The sequence below is a fragment of the Neovison vison genome, chromosome 3 (assembly GCF_020171115.1).
Source record: "Neovison vison isolate M4711 chromosome 3, ASM_NN_V1, whole genome shotgun sequence".
NCBI classification, from domain to species: domain Eukaryota; kingdom Metazoa; phylum Chordata; class Mammalia; order Carnivora; family Mustelidae; genus Neogale; species Neogale vison.
Window position 1 is genome coordinate 73,464,948 of NC_058093.1, and position 26,601 is coordinate 73,491,548.

The 26,601-nt window shown below is 36.3% G+C and overlaps 1 protein-coding gene across 1 annotated transcript in view; it reads left to right on the forward strand.

Annotated features, from left to right (window-relative positions):
- AGPS (alkylglycerone phosphate synthase) overlaps positions 1 to 26,601 on the forward strand; it is a 160,773-nt gene that overhangs the window by 124,354 nt on the left and 9,818 nt on the right. Inside the window, exons 17-19 of the mRNA XM_044242402.1 lie at positions 2,331 to 2,420; positions 7,696 to 7,795; positions 10,046 to 10,103. Of these exons, the coding sequence (XP_044098337.1) occupies positions 2,331 to 2,420; positions 7,696 to 7,795; positions 10,046 to 10,103 (248 nt within the window). The remainder of the gene's footprint in view (positions 1 to 2,330; positions 2,421 to 7,695; positions 7,796 to 10,045; positions 10,104 to 26,601) is intronic.

Here is a 26,601-nt window from a genome sequence, read left to right on the forward strand (position 1 = left end):
GCATACAAACAAGAGCTAGCAAAAGAAAATAATATCTAGAGGATTTGCAGGAAAACCAGTGATGTGAGAGAAGCCCAAGGAAATTTTTTTTTTCAAATAGGAAATAGTCAACAGGGTTAAATTTGCTAATAGGTCAGGTAAGAATTTAAAAGTATACACAGTTATTTTCTTTCCCATAGGATGAGCAGTCCAAATGGACTGAACTTTGTACAAGTTCTATGAAAGAATGCTTTCAGAACCCCCTCTGTATAAATCATTTCTAGAAAGTATCCCATTAAGGATTTTAACCATTTAGTCAAGTTCTTGGTTCCATCTACTCCTTATTACTACTGTAGGTTATTATTATTATTATTGTTATGCAACAAATTAATGTTATGTAAAAAATTCTGTCTTCTAGAGTCATGATAAAGAACTTATTTATAAATTTATAATCTTTATTAACCCCTATAGCTCTTAAAGTTTAGTAGCTTTAATTTATATTTCAGGTATTTGTTTTATAAGTTGGATTTTCAAAATAATGACACAATAAATTCCAATAATCCAAATACTTTTACAAGAGGTATTTTAAAAACATACATCCTATCATTCCATAATTGAGGCACAGATAAACTTGATAAATCATGTTTGCCTGGAACTCTCATAAAATCAATCAGAATTTATAAAACTTGAAGATACCATATTAAAAAAAATTTGACATGCTACTACAGTAGCTAATAAAATACTAAAATCCCATATTTATATTTTAATGTATATTCTTTGTTCTTATTGGAAGTATAAGTAACTTTAATGTGATTAAGAAGCATAATCCATGTAAATATTAGTTTTTTAAATCAGATTGGTTCTCACACAGTCAAATCAGTCTTTAGACTAGAGATGGCCCAGCCTTTTGAGTTTCTTTGTTATCTTTTCTGTTCTCCTGATTCTAAAAAGACCAAGATTTAAAATACAGTCAGTGTCAGTGTGTAGCCAGAGTGTTTATTGGAGAATAAGGTGGCTTATGTGTCCCTTAGGAGCTTTATTTTCCAAAACAAATGGAATATGTAGTAATAACAAAATGTTATAGCTCATATTAAAAAAATAGATTAATCTTTTATCTGTCAAATCTTTTGTCTCTCGATCTCCACCCTGGAAGCTCTGATTGACATCCATTTTCTATTTCAGGACTTTTTCCTGAGCTTGTTCCCCAAATATGGATACATCACCATTATATCTCCTCCACTCCCAAATAGGACCTTAAAAATTGTATCAAAAACTAAACAACAAGGGGCGCCTGGGTGACTTAGTTGTTAAGCTTCTGGCTTTGGCTTAGGTCATGATCCTTGCCAGGGTCCTGGGGTCCAGCCCAGTTCCTCCCTCCATGGGAAGCCGCCTTCTCCCTCTCTCTGCTTGTATTCCCTCTCTCGCTATCTCTCTCTATCAAATAAATAAGTAAGATCTTTAAAAATAAATAAATAAGTAAATCAAGCCTAAGCTTCTCTTTATTAAAAAAAAAAACAACACTAAATAACAAAAGAAATCGGATACCATCATATTTTAAAACAACAGTATTTTGTGGTCAAAATGAATTTTGTAATTTGATGAAATATGAATATAGTGTGTGTTTTAGTTAATAGTGATGTCCTTAGGTCAGTTCTTAGTTTTGACAAATCTGTCATGGTTAATATAATATGTTAATGTTAGAGGATACTGGGAAAAGAGGAACGCTTTGTACTGTTTTTGTGATTTTTCTGTATCTAAAACTATTTCAAATAAAAAGTTTATTTTAAAAAAAAAGTTTATTTAAATTTTAGAAAAAAGGATTGACATTTCGAATATTATCAATCACCTCTTCCCTTTAAGAACGATTTCTTACCTGTCTGTTTTCATTGACTTTTAATATCAGTCTAGCATAGCTTTATACATAGTTCATGTCCAGTAAGTCTTTGTTGAGCTGTATTTTAGCTCGGTGCTTGACAGTAGGCTATTGGACATTTGGTATAACATCAATGACTACTATTTTTATATTAAGGGAAATGTTTTAGACATGGACACAGGTTGGTATTCCTATAAACCCAGAATTGAGTTTTCATTAATGTGTTCATTATGGCTTTTTTAAAGCTTTTAAAATCTTGTAATTAAATTTGTTTTGAAATTGGGCTTGCCTAAATATAAGAAACCACCTTCAGGAGGCTTGAGTATGCTTTTCTGACTTCTGTCTTTCTTATGGCAAAAAAGGAAAGAACTTTGCTCCTTTGAAGTTATAAGTGGAAGGATGCCAGGTAAACTAGCATTTATTCACATTTTTGAAAAATTTTTGAAAACTTCTTATTGTGTTCAATGATGTTTTCTAGGGTTGTGGATCTCTGCAGAAATGTAAAAGAGCGAATAACAAGGGAATGCAAAGAGAAGGGTGTTCAATTTGCTCCTCTTTCTACCTGCAGGTGAGTTGTTGTTGTTGTTGTTATACTACTTACCCTGAAAAGAAAAACAAACCACATTTTCTAATTAGTAGAGAAATGTAATTTGCCAACTGAGGAATATCTTCAGTCTATTCCATTTAGCAAGTTTTCCTAAACTTCCCTTTTGCCACCTTCTTAGGATTGGGCCACTAGGATTTTAATGCAGTCCTTAGGGCTTTAGGAGTAGAATACCTTTCCATAAATGAGCCTTATACCCTACTGGAACAGCATGATAGTGCAGAGCCAAACCTTGGAGCTCCTGGAATAAGTAAAGAACTCCCTCTTCGTTCACTGAAGCTGTAAATCACACATATGTTCAAGAAAGTATAATTTAATACACACTCAACATAACTTTTTCTTCAATAGACAAAAGGTGCTTTTAACCACTTTGTTATTGATTAAATGAATGGGCATAGAATAAAGGAATGAGTGGAGCAAAATATCCAAATAAAGATTAAGTCGTTGTTTTCTACGGCAATGGAAATGTTCTTTGTCTCCCCTGTCTATTATGGTAGCCACAAGCCACATGTGGCTCTGGAGCTGTTGAAATGTGACTGTGGAACTGAATTTTAAGTTTTATTTAATTTCAAATAATTTAAATTTAAAACACTCCATGTGGCTGATACCTTCCACAGTGGGCAGTTAACTGAAAGTCTTGACCTCTTTGTTAGATAGCAGCAGTCCAAAAGGAGGTTTTTCTTGAGAAGGGGCGCTTTGTAGTCAATCTTTTCTTATTAAAAGACCTGTGTAAAACACCAGAAGATTAAATGTATGAAGACTGAGTCAAGCATTGACTTATCTATAAAGTTATAGAATTAATTGGAATGGAGAATAAAGGGAAATTAGGGGAGATTATTTGAAGGGGATCCTTGAAGTAAATGATAGAGTAGTTATCTAGCACTTTAAAATTTTTTAAACATTCTATGTTACATAACTGCCTCTCGTGTGTGTGTGTGTGTGTGTGTATGTGGTTTTCAGGAATGTAACTCAGTATTTATTATAGAAATAAACACAAAAATTACAATAGAAGCAAAATTAGAAGTTAAGGTAATTTGGGAAATAATGTAATATCCTTATTGTTAAGTGTACCTGATGCGGGACTCTAAACAACAGATATGCTTCACCAAAATACCATTTCTGTGTATTTCTATTTGTGATGCTTGTTCTGATTTGCTCAGAATCACTTAATCTTAGCCTGGGAAGGCAGATCTGGGCTTAATCCAGCTCAAGAACCAGACCCTGCTGGCCAGCTGTGTGGCCATGGCAACTTCCTGTTTACTTTTAAATTTCTTTGTTTTGTAACACTACATGTGTATGACAGGTGAAGGCGCTGTTTTGCTGTTTATTAGTAATTTAATCTCTGAGCTCAGAGTTTATCATTAGTAAGGCAGTGTAATACCATCTACTTGATGAGCTTGTGAGTCTGAAATGTGAGAGAGGACATGTGAAGGGCTATATGAATGCCATTGAATTGTTGTGAGGTCATTACATGAAACTTGAGGTAGACAACCTATACTAGTGCTAGTGAGGAAAATTTAGGTACTGTTTTTCTTCGCCATTGACAAATCCTCATGAAGGCATCCAGTTGTTAAGTCCTCTTTAATATTTTAATGTAGCATGATAATTTGCATATATTTCCTTTGTAAAGACTACAAATATTTCTATGCTTTTCAGACTGCTGTTTCTTTTGATTTTTTTCTTTTTTCTATCTTTTATATCCTCATCTCGTACTTCCCTACTACCAGATTATATTTCTTAGTTCTACTTATTGTCCCCTTTGGGACAGATATCTTTCAGAATTTACTAAATTTTTATGCTTTTGCTGGGATAAGAAAGCAAAATTCTAACATGAGATCTAAGGAAAGCCTCTTTCTTAGACATTAAATGTTCATGTCAGCTTGAAAGATCTACTTGAAAATGTGTTTTTGGCTTCTGTGTGGGAGAGAGAATATCAGGGTTTGATGACATTTCAGGAAGTACTGAACTATGTATTAATTTATGTATTAACATGTTTTAGAACAAGTGTATTTGGGGATAAATCTAAAAACATAAAAGCTCAAAATGTGGATTATTGACTGGTCATTTGATATCTAAAGGAAGGGAAAATCGGGGCCTTGCTTTGTACAATAAAGAACTTACAACTTGATAAACCTGCTGGTGGCCTAATGACTGATCTTGGACAGAACTTCTCCAAATAAAGGTGTAACAATATACACCTTTCTTTCTCCTTCTCTCTCTCTCTCTTTCTTCTTCTTTCTCTCTCTCTCTCTCTCTTTCTTTCTTTCTCTCTCTCTTTTTTAATTTGGAGATGTCCTTTAAAGTAAGTTTTTTATCTTAAAGTCTAAGAAAAAAATTTCTATTCATTTATATTTTGAACCCAAATTGATGCTTAATTCTTTTGGTGGTCTGGTCTGTCATGCCTCCTACTGTAATACTGAAAGCAAATCAGGCCTAATAATCCAAAAGTCATTTGTTACCAGTAAAATTTGAAATACTTTAAATAATGGAATCTATTTTTTTGTAGTTGAGAATTTTTTTTATTCCTATGTTTTACCAAGTAGCGACTTAATAGATTTTGTCCCCTCTTTCTTCTTCTTCTTTTTTTTTTTTTTAAGATTTTATTTATTTATTTGACAGACAGAGATCACAAGCAGGCAGAGAGGCAGGCAGAGAGAGAGGAGGAAGCAGGCCCCCCGCTGAGCAGAGAGCCTGATGTGGGGCTCGATCCCAGGACCCTGAGATCATGACCTGAGCCGAAGGCAGCGGCTTAACCCACTGAGCCACCCAGGTGCCCCTGTCCCCTCTTTCTTCTTCTGCCCCACCTTTCTATTTCTCTGTCCAGACTTCTCCCCTTCCATTATGAGAATATCACTGTGACAAATCACTTACTGAAAGTTATTGGGAAGTAAAATATTCTGCCCTCAGGATAGCACAAGTCTTGGATCTTCAAAAGGAACTCATAAGGGCTTTAACTAAGGCTCTTTATTATGTACTGTAGGTAGATAGACTAAATTTGACATATGTCATTTATTAAGCAGCTATTTTTTTAAGAATGATTTTCTGATAAAAGCTTAAATGCTCAGCTTCTGTAATCATTTTATAAGACCAAAATTTAGAATGTGCAGTCTAGTTATTTGAATAGTTTTGGTAAGGAATTTTAAATATAGTTCTTGTATCTCATACTTGATAAAATTAATGTTTAACCAGAGTTTGATTTTAGTTTAGTTTGATTTGAGCTGCTTAATAATGTGGGCCAAGGAGGTTATTGTGTGTTGAATGTAAATGTTGAATGTGTGAGATACATTTTTTAAACTATTTTTAAAAATTTATTCTAAAATTAACTTGAAATAATTATAGCTCTCATTGAAATCAAAGGTCCCAAGGAAAATAATTAGCTGTAGGGTATATTTATTGGGTTCATTTATTTCATTTCTGTCTATTAAAATGTACTTTAGGGGTGCCTGGGTGGCTCAGTGGGTTAAAGCCTCTGCTTTAGGCTCAGGTCATGATCCCAGGATCCTGGGATCAAGCCCCGCATTGGGCTCTCTGCTCAGCAGGGAGCCTGCTTCCTCCTTCTCTCTCTCTGCCTGCCTCTCAGCCAACTTGTAATCTCTGCTTGTCAAATAAATAAATAAAATCTTTAAAAAAAAATGTACTTTATACTGGAATAGAAATTCTAATCCTAAATTATGAGAAGGAATTCCTGGCCAGTGAGTCTAACATAAGAACTCCAAAAATGTATTAGAAATTAAAGAATAATATAATAACCTTGGCAGGCATGCTATCACTTGTCCAGATAATTTTGGAAGCTGTTGGCATTTAAGTGTCTTAAATAATAGAATTGTTCAATGATGAGGTATAGACCTGAGTCAGTTTCTGAAGTAGATCCAAATTGAAGTTTTCAAAAAAATGTTTTTTTATTATTTTTACTTTGTCTTTGAGTTACTAATCAGTGAAACTTTGTTATATGACTTTTAGAAGCCTGTTTATCTATTGAAACTGAACTCTGTGGTATAAATCCTAGATTTGTTGGAAGGTAGCAATGCTCTGTTAGTATTTAGTTGTAGATATTGATTCAAATATGAGTGATACATATTTTATTAATTGCTATCAACTCATTTCATCCAGGTATCCTTTCAATGTATTTAAATTTGATTATTCCTAAATGATAGTGCCCTCATTGTTAAAACTCTTCTCCAGTTTTTCTTAAACTTTGTAAATCTGGTACTTAAAATGTAAACATTCAAGGGATCTTTTTTATGAGTGTGAATTAACACTAGAAGAAACACACAGCTGGCAAATTGACAGTAGCATTGTTAAACAGTTCATTTCTTCTGTTCTGAGGCACCTAACATTTGGCCTAAAAGGCCATTAAAATTTTAGATTAGATTCTGTTTGTATTGTTGTAGTAAAAAGAGTATTTCCTCTGTATGCTCCTTCTGTTAAATTAAATTCTTTGTAGGAACCTCTGTAAATTGCACTCGCAGATCTGACTATGATTATCTTAGCCCTCTTCTAAATGCTTCACCTAACTGCATTTTGAGAGCCCAGATATATGTCATATATATGATTTGATAATCTAATGTGCTTGGTATCATTTGTAAACACACATTCAACATGTGCACATATGGGGCCTAGAGTGTAAAACCTTCAGAGACAGTATTTTAAAGCCTTGTCACTCTATTTGATCTGATCATTCAATTTGTTTCCAAAGTTCTTAATAATTATTAATATGAAGTTAGTGAAGATGTTGTATTTTACCCAGCCTGATCATTTTTGGTATTTGAACATTTCTCTTATTTCCAAGGTTTACGTTCTCATGCCTATTTTGTTGACTTTGAGCAAGTTTAGAAGGCTTATGATGGATCACCAAGTCCCATCTAGTCTGTTTGGGGACTTCATTAACTTCCCTATACTTTGTAACAAAACAAAACCAAGCCAGTCTCTTCTGAGGAGGTAGGGGTTTTGTTTATTTCAGATCAATTGGAGAAACGTACATTGTTTTTAATTTTTTAAATTATTTGGGTAATAATCCAGATTTACTAAAAAAAAAAAAAAAGTTGTTAAAAATAGCACAGATAGTTCCTGTGTTTCCTTCATCCACCCAATCTCCATTCCTTCCATGGAGTTAAGAGTCTGGGTAGAGAATGAGATTATGGCTTAAGCAGATTAAATGATTTTACCTTTACATTTCTAAATGTTAAATCTGATTTCACTTAACTTAAAGTCTTGTGGGGATTGTCTCTTTGTTTTTTAGGGTGACGCAGACTTACGATGCAGGTGCATGTATCTATTTCTACTTTGCCTTTAACTACAGGGGAATAAGTGACCCACTGACTGTGTTTGAACAAACAGAGGTAATTTTGCATACATGAGTATACTTTTATATTCTTTTACTAATTTAAATAAACTTTCCTATCAATTTATGAATTTTAGTTTGACTCTCTTTAATCACTCAATGGCTTACCTGGTTGGTAGTTTATAGAAATGAGAAGCGTATTTGGTGTACTGAGTTGTATACTGAATTGTGAGTTTAAAAGTAATATTCTCTAGAGATGTTAGAATTAATATTCTGTAGCCTGTGATTCTTTGGTTGTTACTTACAGGATATGAAACCTGATTAACTTAACTAGTGAAGGACTGTAGGAATCCTTGATAACACGTTGGCAATTCATCCATTTGCTGATGGCGGCTGCACTTGAAGTCAGCAGCCCTGATGTTCTTGCTTTTTGTTGCTGTAATATCCTCATTCTAGTTTTAAAATTTTCAGTTTGCTATAGCTATACGTAGGCCACTGAGGTTCATTTACTGCTAGTTTCTGTTAACATTCCTTCAGTGGCCTTAAGATTCCAATTGTCATTATAAGTATGCCTAGAGTTGAGACAGACTAGACTTACGGAGGAACTGGGAAGAGATTGAGGTTTGTTAAAACCTTAGGTGTGCTCCCGTTTAAACTAGTGTTTAAAACCTAGTGTCTTAGAGTTATTGCATGCCTGCCAAAGGTAGCACCATGCATTGATTTTCAGTGCCACACTTTTAGACTCAAACCGTAGCAGGGTTTGTTTGGCTGCCTCCTATGCCCTTTTTTTTTTTTTTTAACAGCTTTTTTGAAGTATAATTGAAATACAGAAAACTGCATGTATCTGGAGTGTACATTTTGATGAGCTTTGCATATGTTTACACCTGTGAAAATATCACGTCAATCAAAATAATGAACGTATTTATCACCCCCAAAAGTTCAAATACTTTTCCATCAGTTTAGCCTTTCAATGTTTTGGTTACCTTCTGACTACTCAAAGGCCCTGTCCCTGTACTACTGTACTGCAAGAGTGAAATTATTCCTTTTTCCTGATCCAAACTGCAATTCTCTAAGCTCTACTAATTTCAAATAGTTATTGCCTTATTTAAAATTATTTGTTTAATTAATGTAATAATTTATTACATTTAAAATAGTTATTTAAAATAATTTGTTAGAAGGTATAATGCTAGCATTTTTTGGATTAATTTGAAAAACCCAAATCCTCAGTAATGAGGGCTTATATAAGTTGCTTTGCAATGAGATAATGGTCCATCTGTCCTGCCTGGGCCCTCTTCTACCATGGCCTAATTCCTGATAGTTATACACACCTGAGTAATTCTGAGTTCTAGGCACTGTAGGTATTTCATCTCATGGCTGGTATATATTCATGAATTGAATGTAATTCTACTTCTGTTCCCTTTTTTCCACTCTGCACTTCAGTCATTCTCTATTTCCCTTTAAGTGTTTATTTTTCTAACCTTAATGCTCTATAAGGAGATTAATCAGGATCAAACATGTTAGGAGGAGAAAATAAGGGGGTTTTTTTGCACTTAAATAGGTCTGACCATAATTTGTCCCAGGAATTGACCTATGAAATGTTCTGGGTGTGATGCATAAACAATGAATCTTGGAACATTGAAAAAATAAAATTAAAAAAAAAAAAAAGTAATGTTCTTCATAAGGGCTTTTCTGATTGATCTCTGGTAGCTTTGCAAGTGATTTTGAGTCTGATGCCCACCTTATGATATTTGGTGAGCAGTTTAACCATCTAAGCCTCATTTCCTTTGTCTGTGAAATATGGATAGTTGTAATTATCCCATAAGGCTGTAGTGGAAAATAAATGAGTTGCTGCAGGTAAATTGCTTACTTTTGTAGACATAAAATAAGCAGTTAAATGTTAAAATAAGCAGTTAAAATAAATGTGGGTTAGTAACATTTGTTGGTATAGTGAGATGTTTACTTCAGAGTAGGACTTGACTGTCTTCACAAAATTTTTTATTATTATTAACAATGAGGTGCTGCTGAATTGATCATTTTTCTTCTTTTTGTTTTCTAGAATCTTGAAGTGACTGTTGTAGACATTGTGACCATTCACTGGGGGAAAAAAAAAAAAACTAGAAAAAAAAAAACTAGGCTGCCTATTTTAATTGTTTCTTAAATGTAGTTAACCCAAGAGAAAGGAAAATTAGGCTTCCAGTTTGTTATTTAACCCAGGAAGTATGTGCCTCCTTTGGGAGCTTGGTTTTACTCTTTCCCTTCAAAGTGAAACCTAAGTAGTAACTGTTTGTTGTGTTGTTTCCAAATACAGGCAGCTGCTAGAGAAGAAATCCTTGCTAATGGAGGGAGCCTGTCGCATCACCATGGAGGTAGAATTTCTAATATTCCTACTGTTAAAAATAATTGGTTTGATAAAGTGCTGGGGAGAGCCACAACAGTATGTAATTTGAGGGCACCTGATATTTCTTGAGAGTTTGTATGTCTGTCATTGAGGTAGCCTAGAGTTGTGGTGGTAATCCACAGAAGAAATATTAAACATTACTGTTCTTCTTTTAAAGTATAAAATCCTTTTTCTCTAATTTAGACACAAATTAATTACTTGGCTATGCTTTAGATGTTAAAACGGAAATGAGTCAACATTTTAATTTCTGCATCATAGACATTTATTGTTTTCTGAGCTCTTACATGTAAATCAGTTTGACTTTCGGATTGTTTTTTTACTTCCTGACTGTAGGTTTTTAACATGTTGTCAGTATCAGGTAACAAAATAAATATAGGTCAGATCATGTTACAATAAAACTTCAGTAATTTATTTCCATTTTCAGGTCCTAGGCCCATAGGTCTTTATTTGTTAAAGATTCCCAGGTTTGATGAAATGATATATTTTTAGAAATTATTGACTTGAACTTGAATGTAGCTAGGTTTGATTATGTATTAATTTATTAAGATTCTGCCTCATTTAAATAGAAATCTTATTTTTATTGTATTTCTCATATTTTGTTTTCCGTGTGCTCAAAAATTATTGCTGCATAGAAAAAACTCTAAACTACCTGGTTTCCTCTAGTGCTTAGAAAAAGAAACTAGGTAAGCCTAAATACAAAGTATATTTCATATGTGCTGGTAAAATGAAGATGCTTTCCCTTTGCCAGCTTGCCCTCTTCTAAACTTTTAAATATTGGAGTGTCCTCCAGGACTCCTCCCTGAGCCAGTTTGTTCTTCTGTGTTGACTCCGATGGTGATTACCTCAGTCCCAGGACTTAAAGATATGATGATGATTCTCAGCTACCAGAAAGCATCACCACCAGGGCATTCTAGTTCAAATAACTTTCTTTCTGCAGAGACTTCTGCAGTAGCATGTTAGCTGGTCTGTCTACTGCCACTCTTGATCCCTTACTGTCATTTCTGTTGCTGCCAGAGTAATCTTTTCCCAAAATTCAGTGCTTTCTCCTCACACTAAAAATAAAATCCAAACTCCTTATCAGGACCTTCAAGGATATAAATGTTTCTGTCTCTACGTCCACATCTCTTACTACTTTTTTACTCTAGCAACATTGGCTTTTTTGCTATTCTTCAGACATACCAGCCCCCTTTCCCCTGCAAAGGGGAAATCCCCAGATTTCCTTAAATCTTAAAAGCCTGCAGATTTTATTTATTTACTTGACAGAGTGAGATCACAAGTAGGCAGAGAGGCAGGCAGAGGGAGAGAGGGAAGCAGGCTCCCCACTGAGCAGAGAGCCTGATGCGTGGGCTCCATCCGAGGACCCTGAGATCATGACCTGAGCCGAAGGCAGAGGCTTAACCCACTGAGCCACTCAAGCACCTCATTCCATAATATTTCTGAGAAAATATATTAGAGCCAGTTATTCAGTAGAAAAGTAGGGTAAAATAACGTGCATTTCTCTACAACTGTATAACAGCAGCCATTTTAGTATTCTTCCATATATGCATTATGTACATAAGGTTCCAGTCAAACTTTGTCTTAAAGCAAATAAAAGGTTGGGAGGCTTATAAACAAGGCGAAAGAACATAGACATTGGAATCAAATCTGTATTTGACTCCTGGTTCTTGCACTTAACTAGCTGGTGATCTTAAGGAAATAACTTATCTGAGCTGGTGTTCTCTTCTGAAATAGAATTAATAGTACCTACCTTGCATATTAATACATTTAAAATAATAATTTAAAATACAATTATAAGAGTTACATGTGACATGTAAAGCATCTAAGGTGCCATGCATATAGTAGGCGCTTAAAAAAAAAAACAAAAAAAGGGGTGCCTGGGTGGCTGAGTGGGTTAAGCCGCTGCCTTCGGCTCAGGTCATGATCTTAGGGTCCTGGGATCGAGTCCCGCATCGGGCTCTCTGCTCAGCAGGGAGCCTGCTTCCCTTCCTCTCTCTCTGCCTGCCTCTCTGCCTACTTGTGATCTCTCTCTGTCAAATAAATAAATAAAATCTTTAAAAAAACAAAACAAAAACAGTGGCTTAAAAAAATAGCAATAGACAACTCCAAATGGAAACTCTGGTTTATATTCTTAACCATTGAAGAAAGGATTACAGTTTATATGAAAGGGATACATTCATACATTTAATGTATATGATACAACAATTGTCCTAACATATTTTCAGTTGTAACCTGCAGTTGGTCTCATTCTATAGGAAGTTCTCTTATAATCTGTATGAAATAAATTTCCTTCACACTCTTGGCTACAAAATATGCTATACAAAAATGTCTACTCTCATAAATGCCTCCTGCTTAAAAGTTAATCATCTAATTTATAAATGTCAAATATCCTCTGCTGTTCAGTATAGTTTCATAAAACAGAAACCTTTCTAGATAAATTTGAAATTGAATAGGTTTAATTGTCCTGCTAAACTTAACTAATGACAGAGCTTTTGAGAGATTACTTCTTTTTATGTGAAGAAAAGATTTTCCTTAATTTGTATCCTGAACTTAAAACTCAAGTTGACCTCATAGTGTCATCTTTATTTACTGACCTTCAGGCAGTGTCACGACATTCTCAGTACCATTTTTGAGTTCAAGAGTAGAAGGGCTGGCGGTTGGGAGAATATTGATGCAGTTTCTCTTAGAGGGTTTGGCCTGTAATTGTGATTAATAACGGTTGCTTTCACTATCTGGAAACAGACAGGCTGATTTGTCTGCCTACAATCATGCTGTGATAAATGGAGCTATTTTAACTCTGGTTTTGTGTATCAAAGAAAACAGATGTAGTCTGGAACTGGGGGCTATAGGAAATATAAAGCCTGCTTAACTTAATCTTCATAGTGCTTGTTTTTATAACTGACGAGCTGGTCAGTTTAAAGAGTTTTTACCAGCCATGTCCTTAATTTCAATTTATGACTTAAGTTTTTACCTAATATTATACCTAAGTCCTTGTCAGGAAGTATAATTCTTTGATTAAATAAAACCAGTCTTAGTTTAAATATTGGTGTTTTTACCTAGCCAAAATTATTTCCTATTGTTCAGAGAATAACTGTGGGGCAGCTGCTCCAAGGTTTTGTTTGTTTGTTTGTGGTCTTAACAGAATCCAGTAGTATCAGAAACTTTAAAAAAGTAAAAAAGAGACGACTCAAAAGAATGAGCAGAAAGATTGGCCTCAAAGCCCTTTGTTAAAACCGTAGTGTGAAATAAAAGACATACATATTGGAAAGGAAGAAATAAAATTCTTGCTATTATTCTACTAAAAAAAAATTCTTGCTATTAATAGGTGCCATAATTGTCTATGTAGACAATCCCAAAGAATCTATAAAAACAAGATCAGCAAAACTGCAGAATTTAAGAGCACACATAAAAATCAATCACGTTTCTAATATTAAGAACAAACATAGAGAAACCGAAATTTAAAATACAATGCCATTTCCAGTTGCTTCAAAGAAAATGAAGTGAACATAAATCTAACAAAATTTGTACATACTTAGGCATAAATATAACAAAATATATACAGGATCAGTATTCTGAGAATTATAGCACGTTGATGAAAAAAATCAAAGAAGACAAATAAATGGAGAGACCATGTTCATGGATTGGTTGAAAACTTGACGTAGTGAAGACAGCCATTTCCAGATTTACTTATTTGTTTAATGTGATTCCTATAAAAATTTTAGCAAAATTTCTAGTAGGTACATTAAAGATTATTCTAAAATGTATATGGCAAGACAAAGGAACTAGATAGCCAAAACACTTAGGAAAAACAATTATGAAAAAGAAGACTAAAATCATTGGAATCTATCTACCTGATTTCAAGTCTTAATATTGTAGCTCTAGTAAAATCAGGACTGTGCTGTTGGAAGAGAGAGAGAAACATCGTCAGTAGAACAGAATAGAAAAGTCCCCCCACCCATAAGTATGTCCAGCTGATTTTGATAACAATACTGAAGTAACCCAGTAGAGGAAGTATATAGTTTTTCAACAAATGGTCCTGTAGTAAGTGGACATCCATAAGCCAAAAAAAAAAAAAGAATCTTGACCTGAATTTCAACATCTTATACCAAAATTAACTCAAAATAGATAACGGACTTAAATATGAAACATAATATAATAAAACTTTTAGAAGAAAACAGGAAAAAAATCTTCAGGGTCTAGAGTTAGGCAAAGAGTTCTTAAGCTGGTCGCCAAAAGTTAGTCCTTTAAAGGAAAAGTTGATAAATTGGATCTCATCAAAATTAAAAATGTTTGCTCTGTGGAGGACTCTGATAAGTGGATGAAAAGTTGAGCTACAGAGTGGTAGAAAAGACATGCAAACCACATGTCCAACAAAAGACCTATGTCTATCATATATAAAGAATTCTCAGGGCTCCTGGGTGGCTTAATGGGTTAAAGCCTCTGCATTTGGCTCAGGTCATGATCCCAGGGTCCTGGGATCAAGCCCCGCATCAGGCTCTCTGCTCAGCAGGGAACCTGCTTCCCTTCCCCTCTCTCTGCCTGCCTCTTTGCCTACTTGTGATCTCTGTCTGTCAAATAAATAAATAAAATCTTAAAAAAAAATTCTCAGAATTCAAGAGTAAGATGCAAACAATCCAATTAGAAAGTGGGCAAAAGGTACAAAGAATTTCACTAAAGAGGATATATAGGTGATAAATAATCACATGAAAAGAGGCTCAACATCATTAGCTATTAGGAAAATGCAAATTAAAGCCACAAGGGAAATCACTATACACATATCAGAAAGCTAAAATTTAAAAATAGTGACAATATCAAATGCTGGTGAGATATGAATAAACTAGATCAATAATACATTGCTGGAAGGGATGTGAAGTGGTACAGCCACTATAGACACTTTGGCAGTTTTTTATAAAATCAAACATGCAACTAGCATTTAATACATTACATTAATTTAATACAATACATTACATTAGCATTAATAGCATTACATACATTCTTATGTATACCAGGGGATTGTATACCAGGGATCTTGGGCTCACACAAAAACTTCTGCATGAGTATTTAGAGCAGCTTTACCCATTATATAGTCCCAAACTAGAAACAGTGTAGATGTCCTTCAGCTAGTGGTTTGGTACATCCATACCATGACAATTCCTCAGCAATATGAAGGAACCAACTATCAGTGCGTGCAACAACTTGGGTAATTGTCCAGGGAATTATGATGAGTAAAAGAAAGCCAATCCCCAAAGATTACATACAATGCGATTCTATTTCTATGACATTTTTGAAGTGACTGAATTACAGAAATAGAGAACAGATTAACAGTTTCCAGGGGTCAGTTGTGGGGAAGGGGTGACTGTAGAACAGACAACACCGGTATCTTTGTGGTGATGGAATTGTTCTGTATCTTGACTATATCAGTATCAGTATCCTGGTTGTGATTTTGATCTTTTGATGCCTACCAGATGAGTATAGCCTTTCCAATATTGAGTATCAGATTACCATAATATGGCAGAAAGTTTTGTCCTTTGTTTTGTCCTTTAAATTAATTTTTTTTCTTTTGGTTCCTTCTTTGTGACTGGCTTTTTCTCACAAAACTAATATTTTTCCACTGAAGTAATGTTGTAAATAGAGTTCAAGACCAGCCAATTTGACCCATAATTTCACTGAACATTTAATTATTACAGCTGTATCATAGGACAAGCAGACTTGAGAACTGACTGAAAATCTATTGTAAAGGTTGTATTGATCCCTGTGCCTTTCCATGTATACAATTCCAGAAGCTGCCTGTTGTAGCTTACACCCTCCGGTATATCACCATCATAGAATAGATGGCCTCGATACTAATATTTCTCTTTGAACCTCTAAAGAGATCCCAGCAATTTTATATCCAAGACTCTTCTAAGTAAGATGTTTGTTAGTCTGAATGTCTGTACTACTTTATTAGATTGTTAGAGAATGATTAACTTTTGTAGTTTCATGAGATAAACAGTTAATTCTAATAGATGTTTTCAAATGCTCATCAGGGACATGCAAATCAAATGAGATCCCACTCCACACCCATCAGAATGGCTAAAATTAACACCCAAAAGATGCTGATGATGGGAACCCTCTTACTCTGTTGGTGGGAATGCAAACTGGTGCAACCACTCTGGGAAACAGTATGGAATTCTTTGAAAAGTTAAAAATAGGACTACCCTGTGACCCAGCAGTTGGACTATGAAATATTTACCCAAAGGATACAAATGTAGTGATTTGAAGGGGCACATGCGCTCCAGTGTTTTAGCAGCAATGTCCATAATAACCAGACTGTGGAAAAAGCCCAGATGTCCATCGACAGAGGAATGGATAAAAAAGATATAGGGTTTTGTGTGTGTGTGTGTGTGTGTAGTGGGATACTACTCAGCCATCAAAAAAAATGAAATCTTACCATTTGCAGTGAAGCTGATGGAACTAGAGGACATTATGCTAAGCAAAATAAGCAGTCAGAGAAAGACTTATCATATGACTTCAGTTACCTGTGGAATTTAAGAAAAAAAAACATATGAATGTAGAGGAAGGGAAGGAAAAATAAATTAGGATAAAATCAGAGAAGATAAACCAAAAGGGACTCTTAACTACAGGAAACAAACTGACGGTTGCTGGAGGGGAGGTTGGTGGGGGATGGGGTAACTGGGTGATGGGCATTAAGAAGGGCACGTGATGTAATGGACACTGATTGTTATATGCAACTGATGAATCACTAAACTCAACCTCTGAAACTAATAATATACTATATGTTAGTTAATAGATTTTAAATTTAAAAAATGTATAACAAAAAAACATATAGATATTGTCAGATGTGAATCTATTAAAAGTGATGTTAGTTGAAATTTTTTTAAAGTGTTGTTATGTATTGTCTAATACGAAACCCACTAAGCTACGTTGGGCTATTTAAATTTAAATCAATTAAAATTAGGGGCCCCTGGGTGGCTAAGTCCATTAAGCAGCCACCTCTTGATTTTTGGCTCAAGTTAAGATCTCATGGTTGTGAGATTGAGCCTCTGTCAGGCTCCGCAAGGGGCATGGAGCCTGCTTAAGATTCTCTCTCTTTCTCTGACCCTGCCTTACCTCTCTGCCTTTAAAAAAAAATTAATTAAGAGTAAAAATGCACAGGGTGTCTGGGTGGCTCAGTCGGTTGAATGTCTGCCTTCAGCTTAGGTCATGACCTGGGATTGAGCCCTGAGTGAGGCTGCTTGCTCAGCTGCCTCTCCCTCTCCCTCTGCTTCTCCCTGCTGCTTGTGTTCTCTCTCAAATAAATAATTTTAAAAGTCCTTTTAAAAAATTAAATTAAATTAAAAATTCATTTTTGGGGGCACCTGGGTGGCTCAGTGGGTTAAGCCTCTGCCTTCAGCTCGGGTCATGATCTCCGGATCCTGGGATCGAGCCCCATATCGGGCTCTCTGCTCAGCAGGGAGCCTGCTTTCCTCCCTCTCTCTCTGCCTGCCTCTCTGCCTACTTGTGATCTCTGTCAAATAAATAAATAAAATCTTAAAAAAAAATTCATTTTCTCACTTGCACTAGCTATATTTCAAATTCTCATACCCACATGTGGGTAGGAGCAATGATGCCGAATAGTTCAGATAAAGAACATTTGTATTATCATAAGAGAGTTGTATCAGATAGTGCTGTTAAGCTTTATTTCATGTATATATATATATTCATGCATTGGGTAGAAAAATGGCACAAAAAATGACTTACAGGTTTTTTTCTTTTTTTTTTTTTTTTTTTAAGATTTTATTTATTTATTTTACAGAGAGAGCGAGCACAGGCAGATAGAGTGGCAGGCAGAGGCAGAGGGAGAAGCAGGCTCCTTGCTGAGCAAGGAGCCCAATGTGGGACTCGATCCCAGGAGGCTGGGATCATGACCTGAGCCGAAGGCAGCGGCTTAACCCACTGAGCCACCTAGGCGTCCCCAGGTTTTTTTCAATAGATATTAAATTCAAGATTTTAGGAGTTAACTTTTTTTTTTTAATATAAACATATATTTTTATCCCCAGGGGTACAGGTCTGTGAATCGCCAGGTTTACACACTTCACAGCACTCACCATAGCACATAACCTCCCCAATGTCCATAACCCCACCTCCCTCTCTCAAGCCCCCTCCCCCCAGCAACCCTCAGTTTGTTTTGTGAAATTAAGAGTCACTTATGGTTTGTCTCCCTCCCAATCCCATCTTGTTTCATTTATTCTTCTCCTACCCTCTTAACCCCCCATGTTGCATCTCCACTTCCTCATATCAGGGAGATCATATGATAGCTGTCTTTCTCCGATTGACTTATTTCACTAAGCATGATACCCTCTAGTTCCATCCACGTCGTCACAAATGGCAAGATTTCATTTCCTTTGATGGCTGCATAGTATTCCATTGTGTATATATATCACATCTTCTTTATCCATTCATCTGTTGATGGACATCTAGGTTCTTTCCATAGTTTGGCTATTGTAGACATTGCTGCTATAAACATTCGGGTGCCCGTGCCCCTTCGGATCACTACAGTAGTGCAATTGCTAGGTCATAGGGTAGTTCTATTTTCAACTTTTTGAGGAACCTCCATGCTGTTTCCCAGAGGGGTTGCACCAGCTTGCATTCCCACCAACAGTGTAGGAGGGTTCCCCTTTCTCTGCATCCCCACCAGCATCTGTCATTTCCTGACTTGTTAATTTTAGCCATTCGATTGGTGTGAGGTGGTATCTCATTGTGGTTTTGATTTGTATTTCCCTGATGCCAAGTGATATGGAGCACTTTTTCACGTGTCTGTTGGTCATCTAGATGTCTTCTTTGCAGAAATGTCTGTTCATGTCTTCTGCCCATTTCTTGATTGGATTATTTGTTCTTTGGGTGTTGAGTTTGCTAAGTTCTTTATAGATTTTGGATACTAGCCCTTTATCTGGTACGTTGTTTGCAGATATTTTCTCCCATTCTTTCAGTTGCCTCTTGGTTTTGTTAACTGTTTCCTTTGCTGTGCAAAAGCTTTTGATCTTGATGAAATCCCAATAGTTCATTTTTGCCCTTGCTTCCCTTGCCTTTGGCGATATTCCTAGGAAGACGTTGCTGCGGCTGAGGTCGAAGAGGTTGCTGCCTGTGTTCTTCTCAAGGATTTTGATGGATTCCTTTCTCACATTGAGGTCCTTCATCCATTTTGAGTCTATTTTCGTGTGTGGTGTAAGGAAATGGTCCAGTTTCATTTTTCTGCATGTGGCTGTCCAATTTTCCCAACACTGTTTATTAAAGAGGCTGTCTTTTTTTCATTGGACATTCTTTCCTGCTTTGTCGAAGATTAGCTGACCATAGAGTTGAGGGTCTATATCTGGGCTCTCTCTTTTGTTCCATTGATCTGTGGGTCTTTTTTTGTGCCAGCACCATGCTGTCTTGATGATGACAGCTTTGTAATAGAGCTTGAAGTCCGGAATTGTGATGCCACCAACTTTGGCTTTCTTTTTCAATATTTCTTTGGCTATTCGAGGTCTTTTCTGGTTCCATATAAATTTTAGGATTATTTGTTCCATTTATTTGAAAAAAATGGATGGTAATTTGATAAGAATTGCATTAAATGTATATATTGCTTTAGGTAGCATAGACATTTTCACAATATTTGTTCTTCCAATCCAGGAGCATGGAACATTTTTCCATTTCTTTGTGTCTTCCTCAGTTTCTTTCATGAGTACTTTATAGTTTTCTGAGTATAGATTCTGAGCCTCTTTGGTTAGGTTTATTCCTAGGTATCTTATAGTTTTGGGTGCAATTATAAATGGGATTGACTCCTTAATTTCTCTTTCTTCTGTCTTGGTGGTGGTGAGAAATGCAACTGACTTCTGTGCATTGATTTTATAAACTGACACTTTACTGAATTCCTATACAAGTTCTAGCAGTTTTGGAATGGAGTCTTTTGGGATTTCCACATATAGTATCATATCATCTGCAAAGAGTGATAGTTTGACTTTGTCTTTGCCGATTTGGATGCCTTTAATTTCCTTTTGTTGTCTGATTGCTGAGGCTAAGACTTCTAGTACTATGTTGAATAGCAGTGGTGATAACGGATCCCTGCCGTGTTCCTGACCTTAGCGGAAAAGCTTTCAATTTTTCTCCATTGAGAATGATATTTGTGGTGGGTTTTTCATAGATGGCTTTGATAATATTAAGGTATGCCCTCTATCCCTACACTTTGAAGAGTTTTGATCAGGAAGGGATGTTGTACTTTGTCAAATGCTTTTTCAGCATCTATTGAGAGTATCATATGGTTCTTGTTCTTTCTTTTATTAATGTGTTGTATCACATTGATTGATTTGCAGATGTTGAACCAACCTTGCAGCCCTGGAATAAATCCCACTTGGTTGTGAATAATCCTTTTAATGTACTGTTGAATCCTCTTGGCTAGTATTTTGGTGAGAATTTTCTCATCTGTGTTCATCAAGGATATTGGTCTGTAGTTCTCTTTTTTGATGGGATCCTTGTCTGGTTTTGGGATCAAGGTGATGCTGGCCTCATAAAATGAGTTTGGAAGTTTTCCTTCCATTTCTTTGTTTGGAACAGTTTCAGGAGAATAGGAATTTGCTCTTCTTTAAATGTTTGGTAGAATTCCCCTGGGAGGCCGTCTGGCCCTGGGCTTTTGTTTGTTTGGAGATTTTTGATGACTGTTTCAATCTCCTTACTGGTTATGGGTCTGTTTAGGTTTTCTATTTCTTCCTGGTTCAGTTTTGGTAGTTTATATGTCTCTAGGAATGCATCCATTTCTTCCAGATTGTCAAATTTGTTGGCGTAGAGTTACTCATAGTATGTTCTTATAATTGTTTGTATTTCTTTGGTGTTAGTTGTGATCTCTCCTCTTTCACTCATGATTTTATTTATTTGGGTCCTTTCTCTTTTCTTTTTGATAACTCTGGCCAGGGGTTTTTCAATCTTATTAATTCTTTCAACGAACCAGCTCCTAGTTTTATTGATTTGTTCTGTTGTTTTTTTGGTTTCTATTTCATTGATTTCTGCTCTGATCTTTAAGATTTCTCTTCTCCTGCTGGTTTTAGGTTTTCTTTCTTATTCTTTCTCCAGCTCCTTTAGGTGTAGGGTTAGGTTGTGTACTTGAGACCTTTCTTGTTTCTTGAGAAAGGCTTGTACCGCTATATATTTTCCTCTCAGGACTGCCTTTGCTGTGTCCCACAGATTTTGAACCGTTGTGTTTTCATTATCATTTGTTTCCATGAATTTTTTCAATTCTTCTTTAATTTCCTGGTTGGCCCATTCATTCTTTAAAAGGATGCTGTTTAGTCCCCATGTATTTCGGTTCTTTCCAGATTTCCTCTTGTGATTGAGTTCTAGATTCAGAGCATTGTGGTCTGAAAATATGCAGGGAAGGATCCCAATCTTTTGATACCGGCTGAGACCTGATTTAGGACCCAGGATGTGATCTATACTGGAGAATGTTCCATGTGCACCGGAGAAGAATGTGTATTCTCTTGCTTTGGGATGAAATGTTCTGAATATATTTATGATGTCCATCTGGTCCAGTGTGTCATTTAAACCTTTTACTTCCTTGTTCATCTTTTGCTTGGATGATCTGTCCATATCAGTGAGGAGAGTGTTAGAGTCCCCTACTATTATTGTATTATTGTTGATGTGTTTCTTTGATTTTGTTATTAATTGGTTTATATAGTTGGCTGCTCCCACGTTGGGGGCATAGATATTTAAAATTGTTAGATCTTCTTGTTGGACAGATCCTTTGAGTATAATATAGTGTCCTTCCTCATCTCTTATTAGCGTCTTTGGCTTAAAATCTAATTGATTTGATATAAGGATTGCCACCCCTGCTTTCTTCTGATGTCCATTGGCATGGTAAATTGTTTTCCACGCCCTCACTTTAAATCTGGAGGTGTCTTCGGGTCTAAAATGAGTTTCTTGTAGGCAACATATAGATGGGTTTTGTTTTTTTATCCATTCTGATACCCTGTGTCTTTTGATTGGGGTTTTAGCCCATTAACATTCAGGGTAACTATTGAGATATATGAATTTAGTGCCATTGTATTGCCTGTAAGGTGACTATTACTGTATATTATCTCTGTTCCTTTCTGATCTACTACTTTTAGGCTCTCTTTTTGCTTAGAGGACCCCTTTCAATATTTCCTGTGGGGCTGGTTTGGTGTTTGCAAATTCTTTCAGTTTTTGTTCGTCCTGGAAGCTTTTTATCTCTCCTTCTATTTTCAATGATAGCCTAGCTGGATATAGTATTCTTGGCTGCATGTTATTCTCTTTTAGTGCTCTGAATATATCATGCCAGCTCTTTCTGGCCTGCCAGGTCTCTGTGGATAAATCTGCTGCCAATCTAATATTTTTACCATTGTATGTTACAGACTTCTTTTCCCGGGCTGCTTTCAGGATTTTCTCTTTGTCACTGAGACTTATAAATTTTATTGTTAGGTGATGGGGTGTGGACCTATCTCTGTTGATTTTGAGGGGGGTTCTCTGCACCTCCTGGATTTTGATGCTTGTTCCCTTTGCCATATTAGGGAAATTCTCTACAATAATACTCTCCAATATACCTTCTGCTCCCCTCTCTCTTTCTTCTTCTTCTGGAATCCCAGTTATTCTAATGTTGTTTCATTTTATGGTGTCACTTATCTCTCAAATTCTCCCCTCGTGGTCCATTAGCTGTTTGTCCCTCTTTTGCTCAGCTTCTTTATTCTCTGTCATTTGGTCTTCTGTATCGCTAATTCTTTCTTCTGCCTCATTTATCCTAGCAGTGAGAGCCTCCATTTTTTATTGTACCTCATTAATAGCTTTTTTGATTTCAACTTGGTTAGATTTTAGTTCTTATATTTCTCCAGAAAGGGCTTTTATATCTCCCGAGAGAGTTTCTCTAATGTCTTCCATGCCTTTTTCGAGCCCGGCTAGAACCTTGAAAATCGTCATTCTGAACTCTAGATCTGACATATTACCAATGTCTGTATTGATTAGGTCCCTAGCCTTTGGTACTGCCTCTTGTTCTTTTTTTTTTTTTGGTGAATTTTTCTGCCTTGTCATTTTGTCTAGATAAGAGTAGATGAAGGAACAAGTAGAATACTAAAAGGGTGGCAAAGGCCCCAGGAAAATATACTTTAACCAAATCAGAAGAGATCCCAAATCATGGTGGGGAGAAAGGGGATAAAAAGAGGTTCAGAAAAGAAAAAAGAGAGAGAGAAAAACAATTAAAAAAAGAAAACAAAGAAAAAATATAAAAAAGAAAAAATGTATATATATTAGATAAACTAGTTTAAAAACGTTAAAAAAGAAAAGGGTAAAAGTTAAAAAAATTTAGCAGAAGAAGAAAAAAAATTAAATTAACTGCAAGACTAAAGAATCATGGGGAGAAAGTCATGAGTTCCGTGCTTTGCTTTCTCCTCCTCTGGAATTCCGCTGCTCTTCTTGGTATTGAACCTGCACTCCTTGGTAGGTGAACTTGGTCCTGGATGGATTTCTTATTGATCTTCTGGGGGAGGGGCCTGTTGTAGTGATTTGCATGTGTCTTTGCCCCAGGCGGAATTGCACCGCCCTTACCAGGGGCCGGGCTGAGTAATCAGCTCGGGTTTGCTTTCGGGAGCTTTTGTTCCCTGAAGGCTTTCTGTAGAGTTCAGGAGGATGGGAATGAAAATGTCGGCCTCCCAGTTTCCAGCCCGGAGGAGCCAAGAGCTCGTGGCCCTTCTCCTCAGTGCGCCCTCAGAGAATAGCGCCCAATTACTCCCGTCTCCCTGGCCTCTGGCCACACTCCGAGCTCACTGAGCCTGTGACTGGTTCAAGGTAACCCCGAGCTGAGAGCTCACTCCCTGGCTCTGTCTCTGTGGCTGGCTTCCCCGTTCTAATACCTGCAAGCTCTGCGATACTCAGATATCCCGATCCTTCTGTGACCCTGTGGGACCCGAGTCCACACTGACCCCGTGTGGGCTTCACCCTGGTTTAGCCTCTGGAGCAATGTCCCTCAGCAGAACAGACTTTTAGAAGTCCTGATTTAGTGCTCCATTGCTCCGCCGCTTGGCCGGGAGCCGGTCCCTCCCCCCATGGTCTATCTTCCCGTCACTTTGGATTCACTTCTCTGCCAGTCCTACCTTTCAGAAAGTGGTTGATTTTCTGTTTCTAGAATTGCTGTTCTTCTTCTCTTCGATCTCCTGTTGCATTTGTAGGTGTTTGCAATCTTTAGATAAGCTATCTAAAGCCTGCTACTTCTCTGCCTTCTTGACTCCTCTCCAGGAGTTAACTTTTATAAAATAAAGTAACATTTGTCGGGACACCTGGGTGCCTCAGTGGATTAAAGCATCTGCCTTCAGCTCAGGTCATGATCTCAGGGTCCTTGGATCTAGCCCCACATTGGACTCTCTGCCCAGCGGTGAGCCTGCTTCCTCCTCTCTCTCTGCCTGTCTTTCTATCTACTTGTGATCTCTCTCTGTGAAATAAGTAAATAAAAATCTTTAAATAAATAAATAAAAAGATAGGTAGATAGATAAAATAAAATAAAGTAGCATTTGTCATCGGTGGTTGATGTTCTAAGATGTAACTTCCATTTATCCTTTCTCCAGAATTTCAGTTTGGTCAGTAGCCTCAAATTTATAGTAAGTTCACCTTAATCCAGTTGATTGTCGCAGGGAGAGTATGTTACCCTTATGGAAACTGTTTGGGCTTCTAAGAGAGCCCCTTGGAAGCACATAGTCCAGAATTTCTTCATTTTGGCACTGCAGATAGTGCTTTGTTGTGGAGACTGTTAAGGGCATTTAAGATGTTTAGCAGCGTCCCTTGGCCTCTGTCCATTAGATGCTGGTAACATCATCCCAGGTAGGACAACCAAAAATGTCTCTTGGAGGGCAGAATTGCCTCCATTGAGAACCACTGATAGAGTCCAAAGAGTTCTAGAGATTTGAAGGAAAGAGCTTTAGGTTCTTTGACCTCTTGTTTTAGCTACTATAAAATAAATAGCTCTGCTTATATCCAAGAAATAACGCCAGAATATAGGAAGTACAAGGCAAATAGAAGCAATGGAAATTAAGGAAACTCAGATAGCTTTCCCTAGATACTTGAATTTCTGCTCCTACTCTAACAGACTTACAGATAACTGTGGTTCAGTATTTATTTTTTATGTCTACTAACATTGTATTCTGTGTGACATGTACTGTTCTACCACAGAGCCACAAAAATGAATAAAACATGGCCCTAGTCTTCAAGGAGCATATGAAGTTTTCTATTTTTTTTCTGCCCTTATGTATTTCATGTTATTTCACCTGTTCACATGCTTTTTACTCCATTGTATAGGTATTAATTGACAACTTGGGTTTAAATTTCAAGTGTGTCAAGCCCTCTGTGGGGGAGGTCTAACAGAATTATCACTTGTTTATATTCTGAAGACAGATCTCCTGTGATCTGTTATTGGCTGTAGAAATTCAGACTTTTATTCTATTTCATAATCTCTAAAAACCTATTCAAGGATCAGTAAGATCTTCGAGCTATTGTGTGAACTGCACAGATGAAATTTGAGCATGAAAAAAATTGACATTTTAAATATTTAATAAAAGAAAAATCCTATTAGATTTTAATTGCTTTATTAAAGCCTGTTATATCCATGCATTTGTCATCTCAATATTGGAAATTTCATTAGTAGAAAATAAGTCGAATATCTGAAAAAGAAATGGAAACATGACTTGAGTATCCACAAAGCACTAAACTAAACTCTTGGATAGGCCTAGTCCCATCTCATGTGCCTTTAAAGCCTGGATGTTAGCATCCTCAGTTGGAGATCTTTTGGCTAACATTCAGCATGTACCTCTACCAGAACCAAACACATACAAAAATGTGCTGTGTAGCACGAATGCATGGACAAGTGCATCCTCTTTCCATGTTGAAACCCTTGCCCTGAAGAAGCATCTTCGCAGTCAGATCACCTCAGAGTGGAGGTTGTCCATGTTCTCTCTTCTTACCAGTACCTAATAAGTTTCATGGGGCCAGAACCGCAAATGGCATGAGGTTGTTGGGCTGATTCCAACACTGATATTCCAGCACTGATTCCTTACATAATCCACCAGTAGTTTGGTTGGATTAATTAAAACTTGAAATACAAAGTTAATGCTCAGATCACTCATACAAGCACCTGAGTCGAAATTTTCTCTTTAACATCTGACCTATAGAGTAGTGCTAAAGTGATATGCAGGATGCCCAAACTAGAACTTTCAAAATATAGTTGTTATGTAGTAATGGTTAGGTGCTTTTACCTGTGGCTAAGTTCTACTTCTGAGCTTTAGCTTTGGTAATCTTCTAAATGTACAGTCTGTTTCATAATCTGTTTTTTAAATAAGCATGTAATCTTTGCAATCTTATAATCAGATTCATAATTCAAAAAGTTTTTAATTTAACTAAAAAGAACTATGGACAGCAGACCCCAGATTTATCCCCCCCCCCTTTTTTTTTTAAAGATTTATCCTTTT